Genomic DNA, 15,389 nt, shown 5'->3' on the forward strand with positions numbered 1-15,389 from the left:
AGTATTACTAACTCATCATGATAGAAGCTCTATGAGTGTGACGTTTAATGTCTACATAGTGTCCAGATTTCTCTCCATTAGCATTAGCATTTTTTGCTAATATGAAAAATAACTTTGGTAACATTTTAATTTAGATAATAACAATCAATCATATTGTAAACATTTCACTGTGTTTCTATTATTCCTCAAGCCTTAATAAACCTTAATATACATTGTATTACCAGTTCTAAACCCTGATTCTGAATGTAATCATAGAACACATGTCTCGTGGTGACAAAATATAACTATAATTACATTTGTCACAAACAAGGCATTTCTGCATTTTAAGGCTTTAGTCTGATACCATGTTTACCATCAACAGAGCTCAACAGAACACTCATTTGTGCAAACAATTGTCTTAAGCACCATAAAATGTAAAATCCCAGACCTGGTGGCTCATGGTTTCTGTCTTTTCATTTCACAAATAAATATACTCCCAGTACTAAACATGTCTATCAACTTTCTTTGAAAATAAATCAGACTCATGAAATGATATGACTCATTTGAACATGAACCAAATATTTCTACATTTAGGAGGATAGCACAAAAAGAAAGAGAAGGGAGAGAGACACGGAGAGAAACTTTGGACACTGAACATATATTCAGAAATGTTCTTTGTGACCACAATATAAATGTCTTCTACCACTTGAGCATAGTTGTTTTCAAGTATACAATATATTCTAATCCTTCTCTTAACTCCTGCTGCATGTCTGCTGCAGTGCTGAGTTTGATACATTAACACTCACACTATCACTCATACATTAAATCTCTGGCATGCATGAAGAGTCCAAACTGCACATATACAACAATTAAACACTAACTAACACAATCTACAAAAATGGAAGCCAGCTACATCACAATAATAACAGCTCAAATTAACCTCATTAAATAGGACATACCTCAGTCTTCACTTTAACACTGAATAATTACATTAATAAATAATTAGCAGTAATTGTTTCATTGTATTGCAATGCATTTCACACAAATGAATATGATATACAGTGTAAAGTGCATGAGACCCCAACTCTCCCAGCTATTATAACAACACAGTGTGGTATCTCAACAGTATTTCATAATGCTTAGAAATTAGATGCTATAGCCTGCTGTATTTGAGCCAGTAATAATGAAAAATAAAATTAAAAAAGATCAGAAAAATGATTGGCTTATTTCAGCCTGTCAATATTTTACTTAAAAAGTATGGTGTCCAAAAAAAAGTGTTTTGGCTACAAGCAATCTAATATCTGCAGTCACTTGACTATGTATGAATCATAATTACATATAAATTATGCACTAAGGAGACATTTAAGAAAACAGATCTGACATCGATATTCATTTTCTGTTCATTTCTTGACTTGAAGCAGGACAGGACGCATGATGATGTTGTGACTGTCTGGCTGTTTAAGGGGTGTTATTGTGGTGCTGGCCTGCTGCACACTGCGAGTAATGGGCCCTCCTTCTCTTTCTCTCAACCTCAGAGAGTTAACCTGAGCAACAGAGGAGAGGACTATCTGCTTTGAGGCCAGCTGCGGCATAAAGATACCTTTTGAAATAGGCTTGCCTTTTTTACTAGATTGAACCACAGATGTTGACAGAATGGTAGATCTTTTAAGCCTAATATCCTGAGTTGTATCAGCTGCTGTGTTTGGCTTGTTGATCTGACTCTTTATTATTGTTTTTGCCCCTTGGTTTGAGCCTTGCGATGTTGGACTAATATTTGCTATTTGTCTGCGAAGGCTCTCGTTGTTCTCTTGGGCTAAAACAATGTCACGTTTTCTGTTCATGGATTTCCTACTGGCAGGCCTCATTGGGCAGCTAAAAGCTACATGCTTCTTTAAGCTGGCATTGTATGTAAACTTCCTGCTACAGTGAGGACATGCATAAATCCCCAGGTTATCCTGAGCAAAGGCCTTTCTCACCCCAGCAGATCTGCCCTTTTGCACCAGCTGAGATTTCTTCTTATTCATGATACTCATTTTTATCTTAACTGGTGATTCATGAAAGTTCAGTTTTTTCAGGTGTCCGGGCTTTTGAGAGAGATTCTGCCTACTATTAACAATCATTGCAGGTGATAATACTCCATTTTGCGCTTTAGCAAACTGCTTAAGTGGTATAGGGTTCTTTTTAGGAGTGTAGCGCTTTTTGTCGCTAGCACTAGCACAGGATAGGATGTGCTTGTGCAGTTCGGGCATGTTGTCAAAGCTCTTACCGCACTTGGTGCAACGAATAGCTGTGCTGAAGGTTTGAGGGATATTGGGGGTGGTAAAGTTGGTGGCTGATGCCGCTGTTGTCCCAGTTGGCGTCCGATTGTGGTATGGGAAAGGAGGTGGTTTAAAACTAGGGTAATGCTGGTTAATGCCTAGACGTACATCTGGGCCTTTTGGTTTGACCCCTTCAGATGCCATGATTTTTATTGTTGTATACAGTTCTTCAGTAGTGTTTTCTGAGTCATCCTCCTCTGCTTTTAAGGTTGTGTTGTCAGATTCTTTCTTAAATTCTGTGATGGGAATGTCTGGTTGGATCAGATCAGTTTTGGGACTGTTATGATTTTCAGGTCTTAATTTGCCATGCACCACTTCTGTGTGTGAGCATTCTTGACTGGGATGGAGATCTCGCTGATGCTGCTCTAAGTTGCAGAGGAAAGCAAATTCTTTAGAACATGTTTTGCAGACATAGATTTTACCAATGCCATGATAACTGGAACGGTGTTCCAGCAAACCCGTGTCACTCTCAAACAACTGCACACAGAATTCACATTTATAGGGCCACTCTTTGGAGTGTTCACCTACATGTTGACTGAGACTTTTCATGGATTGGAAGGGCTGGTCACAAACATTGCACATGAAATTCTTGCAAAAGGAGTGCAGGGGAGATGATTCATCTTCAACTTTGTTGTCATGTTTAGAGTTATCATAGGTCTGGACATTAGCACTGGCAGGGCAGACCAAGTTGTCCTGTCCCCCTTCATTGCTCTCTGCTTTCAAAGCATTGGTGGAAGCAGTGAGGGTTGGCATAACATCTGTAGAGCCTGATGACTGCTCTGTAGGTGATGACTGTGTGAAGATTTCAGGAGTTGGGGTGGTGTCAGGGCTAACAGGCTGTGGTTGAGCTGGGACATGAGGTTCTTGCTGTAGTGTTGTATCTAAAGAAGCTTTGTCAGGGAGACAATGAACAGAATTAGCTTGGAGAGCTGGGAGAATATTTTCAGTAGACTGCAGTGCAACTGTGTATTCAATAACAACTGTGTTTGGTGGAAAAGTCAAGGATGTGATGTTTGGCTGGTTAACAGGCAGAGAGGGAGAAAATATCTGCTCATCAGAGGCTAATACAGAGTCTACAACCAATGTTCTTTGGGCTAGTTCACATACAGTGTGATCTGCGACCCAATGAGAGCTTTGTAAACTCAATAAAGGGGCTGTGGGTATAAGGGTGTGGGCCACACCTTCAGTAGCAGAGGTCATCCTGTCAGGGATTGTCAGCTTCAAATCACCCTGTAAGGGATATACAGGATTATCAATGTAGTCTTCTACAGTGCTAGGGGGTGGCACATTGTCCGATACCAGGAGAGTGGAATGGAGAGTTTGAATTTCCTGACTGGGCTCCATTGCGGGAGTGGATAAATAGGATACATAAGATTCAGTTGAAGAAGGTGAACCTTGAGATGAAGGGATTAGGGCAGCAGGATGGACACTGAAAGGAGCAAGTACAGGAGGCATTGGATGGTGTGAGGCAGGAGGAACAGAAATTTCAAACAAAAGCTTTTCAGGGTTTTGTGGGCCTGAATCAGACAGCGCCACAACTGCAAGTTTTGTTATTTCAGGAGCGCTGAAGATGCCTGCAGCCATTTGAACTTCATCAGATGGAATATCTACACCACCATACTCATTCATAAGAACCTTCTGAAGCATACTGGAGTTGGGTTTACTCTTCTTAACTGCAGGCTGAGTGAGGTAACCTCCTGCTGAGTCAGAGTCCAAGTTCTTTCCACCAATACTTAAGTCCAAAATGGACTCTTCTAAAGCTTCACTGCTGTCTTGCTTACTCACAGAGTTAGAGAGGTCTAATGGTTGTTGGTTACAGGAGTTTCCACCAGTCCTCGATACAGAGCAGTCTAATGGCAAAATCTGTTGCTGCATCTGAGCTGCATCAGAGGTGGGTGGATTCAAATGTTCAATTTCATCATTGCCTGAGAGGCTCAACTCAGGAGATGTACCGCGGCTCTCCAAATCTAACACCTTAACTTTTACGGAATCATCATCATGCAGTACAGTTTCAACACTTAGATCGGGGCTTTGCTGCAGAGAGCTGGGAGGAGATGTTGTTCTCCTCTTAAACCTTGTGGTTGTTGCAGGTAATGCAGTCAGAGACAAAGGAGAGCCAAGTTTTTGGCCATCAGCAATGAATGCAAATGCTGATTTACTGCCATCCTGATTGTGCAGGAGCTGCTTGAGTTTTGGAGACAGATAGACTATTTTTTCCCCGTGGAAGGCAACTGTCTCAATAGACTGGGGCGGATGAGCGGTGACCAGTCCAGTTCCTGAAGTAGGGGACAGCGACAAAGAAGAAAGGGAAGATGAAGAGGTGGTTAAGATGGATTCAGATTCCAATTGTGTTTTTATTTGTGGAAGTAAAGGTGGGGTAGAAGTCCTTCGTCTGATGGAGGATTGCTCAGACAGGTCAGGGGTCAAATTGCAAGTATTGGTTTCTAATTTAAGAGCTTGTGTAATTTGAGCTGGACTGATGATAACAGCATTCAGCCCAATAAAAGCAGAGCCCCCAGAGTTCATCTCAATCAACTCACAGTTGCTTACAGCACTTGTTGAGACAATTTTTCCGTCTATGTAGAAGCTGAGGTTCTCTGAAATGTTACTAGAGATGTCAACCATGAACTCCCTTTCCTGATCGATGTCCTCCATACACTGTGGGATAACAGTCTGAGAGTCCTGTGCCATCTCAATAAGCTGCTGTCCTTCAGATGCTCGTGTGACTGTGGCCTTCTTACAAACACCTCTAGGAAAGAGTTGGCGCTCATGGATACTGCGCTGATGTCTCTTTAGACTGGTACAAGTTCTAAATGCTTTTTTGCAGTACTTGCAGATGTGTAAGGCTTTGACATAACTGATTTTATCAGAGCCATCCTTTTGTTCACTGTCAGCTGCATTAAAGTACTTAATTGGGTCTGGGTTTTGTGATGCCTTGTCTCCTTTAAGCAAACTGACAGCATTCAGAGGTTTACCACTGCCTGGCACATTCTGACTGGCAGTGCAGGTTTCTGTGCGATAACCTGGCTTTCTGTTTCTGTTATCATGTCTTCTCTCATGCCGCCGCTGACTAAATTGTGTACTGAAGGTCCTTCTGCAGCAACTGCATTTAAATTGCTTTGTGTGGCTGGCAGCTAAAGCATGTGCTTTTATGTGACGTTCCAGGCCTTGTCTACTTGTAAACCGTCTCTCGCAATGAGGACAGGGCAATTCACTAAAACATTGGAGATTACTATCAGGGTTATGGTCAGGGTCAACATTAGTGTCATTTAAAGGCATATCAGTCCTGTAATCTTGTTTTATTGTTTCAGGATTCTCAGTCTCACAGGCTTGACTTTGATTAGCTAGAATTTGAGACATTATGGATACAGGGTGGCTGGCGTTCTGCAACAATGGGATGTTCTGTTTGTCTTTGCAATCCATCTTCTCATTTGTTCCACCCTCTATCCCTTCTTCTATCTTTTCCCCCTCTTTCTCCAAGATGCTTGATGTTGCTGCTTCGTAAGAGGTATTATGTTGAACTGCGGGTTGCTGGAGAAAATATTCTGATGACACCCTAGGTCTCTCCTCCTCCACAGCTGAAACATATGAACATGCCTGTAACACAATGAAGAATTTTTACATTCAATGTTTAAATGTAATAAATATGTGTATCAAAGGCAGATATGTTATTAAGCCATTGAACAGGAGCTGCTTGATATATATTGGGCAGTCTTGTGCAAAATGTTTCATCTACATTTCTAACAATACATAAAATCAAGAAGAAAAAAGTTTAACTCACTGTCATTTGATCTCAACATCTCTGTTTAACTGTCCTCTAATGTTTCTTGTTGTGTTTTTAGGAGAGGCTACCCATTGGCTGAGGGAAAATGAATACATTAATAGCTCTTTGCAATCTCTTTGATGTAATTTGAGAATGAAGTAATCAGAGACAATACTTTCAAATATAACATAAATAACATAAAACAGCATACACTTTATTCATCTGAGTTTCTGTTTGTGAGTGTGACAGATACATACTGTATACTCTAAGGAAATTTTCAGCATGTCTTAAAATGTGTAAACAAAAGCCATGTATATGTATTATTATTTACTTTTATAATAATATTAATGATAACAATACTTATAATTGCACTAACAATTATTATCCAAATGTAGCAAAAATGGGCAGTTGATATAGTTAATAAATTGCTATTTAAAAGCATCTACAGATTTGACATTTGCAGAATATCCATAGATCAAAATAACAAAGAAACCAGATGCATCAACAGAGACAACCTAACTCCCAACAGCTCAGACAGGGCTAAGAGCTAAAACATTAATTTTCCCATTCTGCCAATGAAAAGGCCAATAAAAGACTAACGCAAAAGAGAACAATTTACATTACATAGTGAATGATACACTTGTTGTTCTAGCTGTTACAAAATCTATATGTGGAAAAACGACCTGAGGTTAATATTTTGTACAGCAGTAGTCTACCTGTAAGACTGTAGAGGTGTGGGTGGGGTCATATAACCTAGTATGAAATAATCTCATTTTACAGACGCGTCACTAGGTCACAGGGCATCCTAATGCAATAAACAGGGAAATTATTTACACCATGGAACACACACCAGACAAACTGACTGCTCTGTGCTATGAGTCATTGTCTGCGATACTGAAGAAATAACGTAATGCCGCATTCTCTTTGTATGCGGTGTATCGATTTACTGTACAGTGGATGTTTTTAATTTCATACTGGCCTATTCTTATTAATGTATGTGAGCAAAGATCAACGCAATTCACAATGTACAACACAAATATATGGTACCAGAAAATGGCTTAAACAAGTATTAGTGTTTAAACAGAAGTGCTCATGTCATCATCATATTGTGTACTCAGGCCGCACATGTTGCGGACGTCTGACAGCCTCTTTAAATTTGACAAGCACCATTTGGCACTGCCGCTGGGTGCAATCCAGAAGGTCACGGTCAGAGAGACACACTTTACGTTAAAGTTAATCGACAGTCATGTGCTGCGTAACGGTAGTTAGTTCATATATACATTGCTGTGATTTTTAAGGCGTAATTGCGTGCATATATTAGAAACATGCACACAAAACGTTAGTCTCAGCATTAACTCTTAGACAAAAGAAACAATATTTCGGTCATAAACGGTTCGGAAAGCTTTTATATGCCAAATATTTTTATTAGTTAAGCCGTTTGGTGTTGTATTAAATTGGCTTTACCTGTGTATTTCTTACCAGCTTTGTTGTGACGCCTCGCGGACTGACTGTGGTGGGCACGCGCAGGTCTGTCGGTGCGCGCGACTCGATGGCCTCACGAGCTTTCGCCGCAGACTGCACTAATGAGAGGGCGCATGTGCGAGATTTCATGCACATGTATATTTACATCTGCACGATGAAAAATCCTTTATGTGCACATTCATAAAATTAGACAACGCCCACGGTTTGCTGTTGTATTTTCGCCATTCAGTGGCAGATGACAATTAACCCTGTCGTACACATTGGAGAGTAGCAGACAACAGATTAATACACAAACAAAGCAAAATTATATCTACAAACTAAAACCTACAGTGCGTTATCATTACAACTGTATAATGTTTTTATAATAATACAATTATTACAAATATAAATTTTACTGAATGCTTTCACTAAAATAATTTTATTTAAAAAAGAACAAGACTAAAGGCACAGGGTGTTTTATTCCAAGCATGTTTATTTACGTGTGGATATGTGCTAAAATATTGAAGACATAAAAAATTCATATGTATACCAAACATTAATCAAATAAAATATTAAAATATAAGGATATTTAAGGTTATGTATATTCAGTGTTCGTTAAATATTAGACTGGTATTGCTGTAGTTATTATGAGTGACCACTAGAGGCCTCTGTGCTCCAGTGTGTACGGATATGATGTGTCCTGCTCGTAAATGAGAGCTTGTCGTAGTTGTCTCCACAATAAGGGATGCTCTCGAACATGTCTGAGAAGTCATGGGGGGGGGGTTCAAAACAGTGTTACTATGAATGCAAATTTTAATACAGTGAAAAAGACACTCTATTAGCATAACATAAATATATAAATAAATACAAACATCCAACATTCTTTTGAATGTCCATGTACTAAAATAAAATATCTGATGCCATGAGTGTACCTTCATTTACTATTACTATTATTTTGAATGGCCATGGAAAATGAAGCAATGTGATAATTTTACCTGGTCGCAAAAAGTAGTCCGTTAATTTACCTGATGAACTTTCACCATTTGCTGACCCTTTATGCTTCGCAGAGCTAATGTGTGCTTCTAAATCACTTGCACCTTTATTAGCAACTGACACATAAGTGCCAGCTTTACATTTTCTGCTACCCACGGATCTCGACCTGAACGAAAGCACGGGAATTGTTTGTGCAAATCTTCTGTAAATTTGCACTTTCGTTTGGGCATTGTTTCCACTCAGCTGTTGTTTGCTGCTACTGTCAAGCAACTGTTTGATGCTGAACATGACAGCGCTTCGCACATTCACGGAGAGATTGACAGGCAGGAATTTGGCCAACAGTTGCTGCAAGCCTCTTATAACCGACCAATTGGTGTGCGAGAAGGCGGGACTTACAAAGAGGGGTTAAAGCGATGCAAATATGCGCGCACACACAGTGAAGTATTAGACCAGATGCACATCATAATCCAACTAAAGCTGAATCCCGAACATTTTCGCAAATTTAGAAATCCTGGCCGGACGCTTTTTTAAGGTCTTAAAAAGAGGACAAGTCCGAGAAAAAGAGGACGTATGGTCACCCTAAGTTACTCTGTGACCTTGCGTGATGCATCTGATCTGTGTGTGTTGGTGTTAGTCTGCGCATGCGCATCTGTGTATGCGTTTCTGTGGCTACATGTAGTGAAAAGGTCGGGGTCGCATTTTTGTCTGAAGAGGAGTGGGTACCGTCGCTGCGCAATAGCCTGTTTATTCTGAAATCACAGGTCTGAAGGAAGCATATGGATTGTTAGAGGAATGTATACATTGCTGTTTCTGGTTAGCAGGCTTCTGTTCTGTCCAACAATCACCCATTATAGAACTGTCACATTATTCTGTATTAATCTTCACCTACTCTCCCTTCATTTGCGGGTCCTCCCACTCTCATTCAGTCATCTGCTCTTCCGCCTTCACACTCTCACCATCATACTGAACATTCTTTCAGATTAGAATGTGAATGTTTATGTGAGCGTGAGACACCAGCATGTGCTAAGCGTGTTCCTCACGTATGTTAATGAGTGAGATCATGCATTGCCACAGTGTCCTGGATCTGCAGATTATATGGCTACTCTCGTATCTTCGGTCTTTTGAATTTATCCTATTTTTTTTTATTTATTTTTTTATTTTTTTTACTGATGTGTGAACTTAATCCCAAACCTAATCACCCAAATTCAGTTTTAATACCCTTAACCTATTTTTTAATCTCATCTAAATAAAGATGTTTCAAAGAATAATAATAAAAAAAAGCACCATAAAAGTACTCCATACAGATTCATGAACTATATTCCAAGTCTTCTGAAGCCATGCAGATTTATGTGAGGAACATACTGAAATATTAGTAGTTATTTGCTAAAAATCTTTCTTTACACTAAGTTATTGTAGCCTATGTCTTTAGAAGAGATTACTTGAAATATACTGCACAAGCTTTATGGACTATTTTTAAGGTACTTTTATGATGCTTTTTTTCTCATATTCATAGCTCGACTGTGTCCGTCCTCATTCACTGTCACTATATATAGAAAAGAGCAGCATGAACATTCTGCCTAACATCTTCTTTTGTGTTCCGTAGAAGCAAAGTCATACTTGTTTGGAACAACATAAGCATAAGTGAATTTTGACAGAATTTAGATTTTTGAGTGAACTATTCCTTTTACTTAACTTCAGAGTGCACAATCCTCTCTTGATCATTCATAAGCCTATGCTTTGTATGTGTTTTTTTAAACTTAGTAGACAGAAGTCCTTGGGACCACATAAAAGGGCCAAGGCTTTTAGATCATCTTCACATAAACTAAACAGAGTTTCTTAATTTAGAATAGAGTTATTTGGAGTAAAATGGATTTTAATCTTGATTCTGCTCATTTAAATACAATTTAAGAATTGCTTCAAAGTCACACTCTGTGTGTGTGTGTGTGTGTGTGTGTCACACATGCAAACACAATAAAAGTTCAATTATTTATACTTCAGTCAAATAACAGGAAAATGTTCAAAACAATTTCACAAGGGAGAGCATCTGAGAACTGAGTTCTCACCATTTCACTGTAGCCCATAAAGCCACAATTTACTCAGTGAAAGGGTGTCTCAATCTGATCCTTGGTTCAGTACTAAGTAAAGTACACTGTCCAAGGAGTTTCTAGAGCTGTCCAATTGTCAAAGTCATTCAAGTGCACTGAAACATTTGTTCCATTGAAATTGCCAGAATTCATAATCAAAACCAGTGAGGAATGACTGTTCACTATATTCACTTACCAGAAATATTGTCATGTCTTCTTTAGTCTCTCAAGGTGTCAGAAATGGAGGTTGAGCAGCTACAATAAACATGCACAAAAAAAAAAAAAAAAAGAAAAAAGATTCCAGAAGGGTATCATTCATGGTATGTTGTACAGCAACTTTGTTGACCTCATAATCCTGTCACAGGTAATTGTGTCATCAGTGTCCAAATGTTAGAGAATGAAGGCCCTTGTGAGTGTCCAAATTTATATTCACAGTATACTGATACACATCGTAGGGAACTAGGGAGTGGAATAATTGCAATAAACTGAAGGCTTCATGAAACCTCATAATAATTCATCAATCCTCAACATGATCACATGCGAAATGGACGTTACTCCAAAAGATCATGTACCCAGAAATCGACCCCATTCAGCCGAATTACTGACAGGCACCATCCCCCATCAGACATTTTTGCATCAATTTATGTGTGAAAATGTTACCTTTGAGCAGTACTGATTGCATGTTGTACAAGCAACATGCAGCAGGTTCTATTCCAGGTTCTAAACGATGGTGAGTGTGATACAGAAAAGAGGTTGCATTTTTGCTTTTAATACACATTACTATACTTCATCATTTACCACTAAATATACAATTTGCTTTTGGGGCCACTCTGTGGACATTTCACTTGGAAACTGGAGCTCACACATGCCCATCTGTTCAACAATACTTCTAGCTTCAGCCACAGGGGGCAGTAATTAGAATTTCTGTAAGCAATTTCAAAAGCAAAACTTTCAACCCTAATGTTACCGAATTCACAGTAGCTGGAAATGTTTCACATTCTTTATGTGCATTTCAAACCACGTCATGTGCATTATCTTGAGGGAGCTGCCTTGACAAGATGGAGCAGATGAATGACCTCTTTGATTCGGGTATAGTATTATTTGCAGGAATGGAGCAATTGTACCTCATTTTACAAAATGCTGCCAGGAGAAAGCTTCATATCTGATATAATGCGGGCTGTAATGGTTCCGATGCTCATACACCACCAGCCTTCGTATACAAGCGTCCGCGCACAAAACTGTTCTGGTGGAGTCCATTCAAGATTCAAAATGCATATAAAAATAATTAGATGGAAACCCAGATAGTGGGATCAGTCTGCAATCCTTACGGGTACCGATTAAAAGCTTGATCTTTTAATGATCTTTAAAGTCTCAAACCCCCATCATTACTCATAGCCACCCTCAAAGTCACCGATATAATTTATTCTCATGCTGAGAGTGAACATCACAGCACAGGACTTCAATTTACATGACACAGAATGTGGCAGATGCATGTTTGTGCCAACAACTCAAGGATGTATGGAAGGGAACTGACCATTACCACACACATACATACAACCTTCCAGAACAATAGGCCCTTATGAGCTGCAATTAGTGTCACACATACACAATGCATGTTCCATCCGCATGGCACAAAGGACTGCTTAACAAAACAGAGAGATAAAGAAAAACACATACATATCACAGAACACCAGATGTGAACTCAACAGGCTCCACCCTGATCACCCCCCACCTCCCACCCACACACATGCACACAATACTCAGCTGTCTCATATGTCAGCCTGACTTATGACATAATTATCTCATGTACTATATGCTTAGGTGACTTTTAACATGAATATATAACAAGCAAAATCTTTGAAAGTGACATTTATTTTATGCATGTAACTTACATGCACATACAGTATTCAAACATGTAGATCATTGTTCCTTGTGCCTTAGGATACATTTACAGCTTCCAAAGCTTCCATATTCGCTCATTTATTTTGCATTAACACATGGCTGTATATATGTGAGAGATGACATTTTGACCCTAGTGTGTGAGTGTGAGCTGTGAATTGTTTGTGTGCAAAAAACGGACAGGTGTAAAATAGATGTTCATCAAAATTTTGACCATTGGTAAAGATATGTGTAACTGAGATTTTGACTATATCCAGTTTTATCACTTGCATTTGTTTTGTAATCTTTATTAAAAAGAACTTATGAGAGTCTCATAATAACCATCAAACAAATATTTACACCACAACTGTAAACTCAATTTAAAAATCTAATACACCTGATAAATGAATAAAATACATGACTGTCATTGAGTGTTAAGTGAAATGCAGGCAGAGTGTTTAAAGCTCAGCAGATCAAATCAGTCTTGTCTCTGGTACTATGTAGGCCTGCACACCCTCCCCTGAACTGTATTTCATACTGAGTGGGCAGCACTGAGAGTGAGTGTTTCTCTAGGCTCTGCTGTCTGGCTATATCAGCCCTCCTCCTCTTAAAACACACTCTCCAACACTCATGTTCCTCTATCTATGGTACATGTATGGTTCACATGGTGCCTGTACAGAGGGAAGGGTGACAGCTTATATGGTAACACTTTATAATGATGTTCCATAGTTAATACATAACTATGTAGGAACTAATGCAGGACAAATGAAGAGTACAGCATTAACTGTTCAGTCACTACTACTAACTAATATGGAAGAGTAATTAATTAGTTTGTAGTTAATGGCAAATTAATGACTGCATTACTGAATATTTTATACATACTGAAGAATGACTATACATACTAAATTGTTACCTATCGCAAAATTAATACTTCAAAAATGTTGTTTTGTTGGTAGCATACTACAAGCTAACTGGCAAAGACAAATCTATGCCTAATGAGACATGCCCTCTTGAGGTCTTTTTCTTTAAAGAAGAAGAAAAAAAACAAGTCAGCACTTGGATTTGATGCAGCCGAAGCAGAACCTACTGTAGCCTAATGGCCCAAAGAACTCACAACACAACTGCTATAATCTCCTTAGAAGTTGTACAGTTATTTATTTTGATTATTCTTTAACCTAAGGGACTTGATATGACTCTTTATGATACAAATATAAACAAAATTATTCTGCTAAAGAAAGTGGTAACACTTGAGTTATTACTGATGGGTTAACAACATTTTCATTTTATAATAATGGTCCTGATACTAAGTAATTCCCTGAGAAGAAAGTGGTAACACTTGAATTATTACTGATGGGTTAACAACCTTTTCACTAGTAATGATTAAAGTACATTTTCCACTAAGAAGATTCATTAGTCATGATTAGAAGAGAAATCCTGAAGTCAGAGGACACATACTGTAATATCATTCTGTGAGGTAAGCTGACACTTGAAGATATTCTACCAGGTAATGTTGTGATTTAGAGGGAAAATCTTTCTATAAATTGTTTTTGTGGTTGAAGAACACAGTAGACGGGATGTATATAACTGATTATTGTACAGTAGGCTGCATCAAATCCAAGTGCTGACTTAGTCTGTATGACCTTTTTTTTTTTCAAGAAAAAGTCCTCAAGAGGGCATGACTCATTAGGCATTGATTTGTCTATGCCAGTTGGCGTGTAGTACGCTACCAACACAACAAAATTCTGAGGTGTTCATTTTGTGATAGGTAAAAATTTTGTAGTTATTTTAAGTGATCAGTTGGTTGTTCTTCAGTATGTATAAAACATTCAGTAATTATTGATTATCTAATAATGAACTACCCCAGTCATCAATTTGCCATTAATTACAAACTAATTAATTACTCTTCCATATTAGTTAGTAGTAGTGACTGAACAGTTAATGCTGTACTCTTCATTTGTCCTGCATTAGTTCCTACATAGTTATGTATTAACTATGGAACATTATTATAAAGTGTTAAAACAGCATAAATGTGTGCTATGTGAGCAATAATTTGTAGGAAATTGTATATATATATATATATATATATTTGTATTTCTGTGTATGCCAAGTCCAAACATTGATTTGAGATTTTTTGGTGCTTATGGCATGTTCCTCTATTCATGTGAGTGTACGTGTGAGTGTACATGTAGGCTTTTTCTGGTCAGAAAATATGCCTCTCACTAGGAATGTACAGGATTCATTGTATCACAAACACAAACATAAACACACTCACACACAATAGTGTTATAGAGCTCAGACTGTGAACAGGATGTCAGAGTGGGTCTCCCACTAAAAGAGTCCATTGTTCACAGCTAGAGAGAGAGAAAGAGAGAGAGTGGCTGGGCTACTGCCTAAAACCACATTCAACCACACACACACACACACACACACACACACACACACACACACACACACACACACACACACACACACACACACACACACACACACACACACACACAAGAGCTAGCACTAAGTGTCTTTCATTATTTACCTGCTTTTTGCTCTCTTCCCAGTTTAATATGGAAAGAAATTGATGAAAGAAGATTTATCTTTTAATTCAGTAAAAAAAGATTTTTTGGGGTGGTTTACGAGGACATTTTTTTAGTTTACAAACTGATAATTACAAGGGTATTATGCTATAAATGTGGTTTATAAGGGAATTTCTAGTGTCCCCATAATTAAAATAGCTTAAAAAACATATTAAATGATAGTTTGTACAGTACACAAATGTTGGTGCGGATATCCGCACCAACATGTGTATGTGCGTGTGTGTGTGTGTGTGTGTGTGTGTGTGTGTGTGAAGAGCTGGAATGCCGAGTGAAAAGGGTTGAAAAGTAAACACAGATAAGCATAAACAATGTTATCTGAAAT

The 15,389-nt window shown here is 38.5% G+C and overlaps 1 protein-coding gene across 3 annotated transcripts; it reads right to left on the bottom strand.

Annotated features, from left to right (window-relative positions):
- Nucleotides 1-265: 265 nt before the first annotated feature.
- LOC127424417 (PR domain zinc finger protein 2-like) lies at nucleotides 266-7,601 on the bottom strand. 3 transcript variants are annotated; one of them, XM_051669608.1, is made up of 3 exons: nucleotides 7,540-7,601; nucleotides 6,079-6,156; nucleotides 266-5,875 (listed from the first exon to the last, which is right to left on the bottom strand). In XM_051669608.1, the coding sequence occupies exons 2-3, from the start codon at nucleotides 6,095-6,097 to the stop codon at nucleotides 1,380-1,382; spliced, it is 4,515 nt and encodes a 1,504-aa protein (XP_051525568.1). In that variant the 5' UTR covers nucleotides 6,098-6,156; nucleotides 7,540-7,601; the 3' UTR covers nucleotides 266-1,379. The 3 variants fall into 3 exon arrangements, with proteins under 3 accessions (XP_051525568.1, XP_051525566.1, XP_051525567.1); XM_051669606.1 differs by having other exon boundaries at nucleotides 266-5,894; nucleotides 7,540-7,600; XM_051669607.1 differs by having other exon boundaries at nucleotides 266-5,894; nucleotides 7,525-7,575.
- Between the last annotated feature and the right edge of the window lie 7,788 nt (nucleotides 7,602-15,389).

The sequence above is a fragment of the Myxocyprinus asiaticus genome, chromosome 33 (genome assembly GCF_019703515.2).
Source record: "Myxocyprinus asiaticus isolate MX2 ecotype Aquarium Trade chromosome 33, UBuf_Myxa_2, whole genome shotgun sequence".
NCBI classification, from domain to species: Eukaryota; Metazoa; Chordata; class Actinopteri; order Cypriniformes; family Catostomidae; genus Myxocyprinus; species Myxocyprinus asiaticus.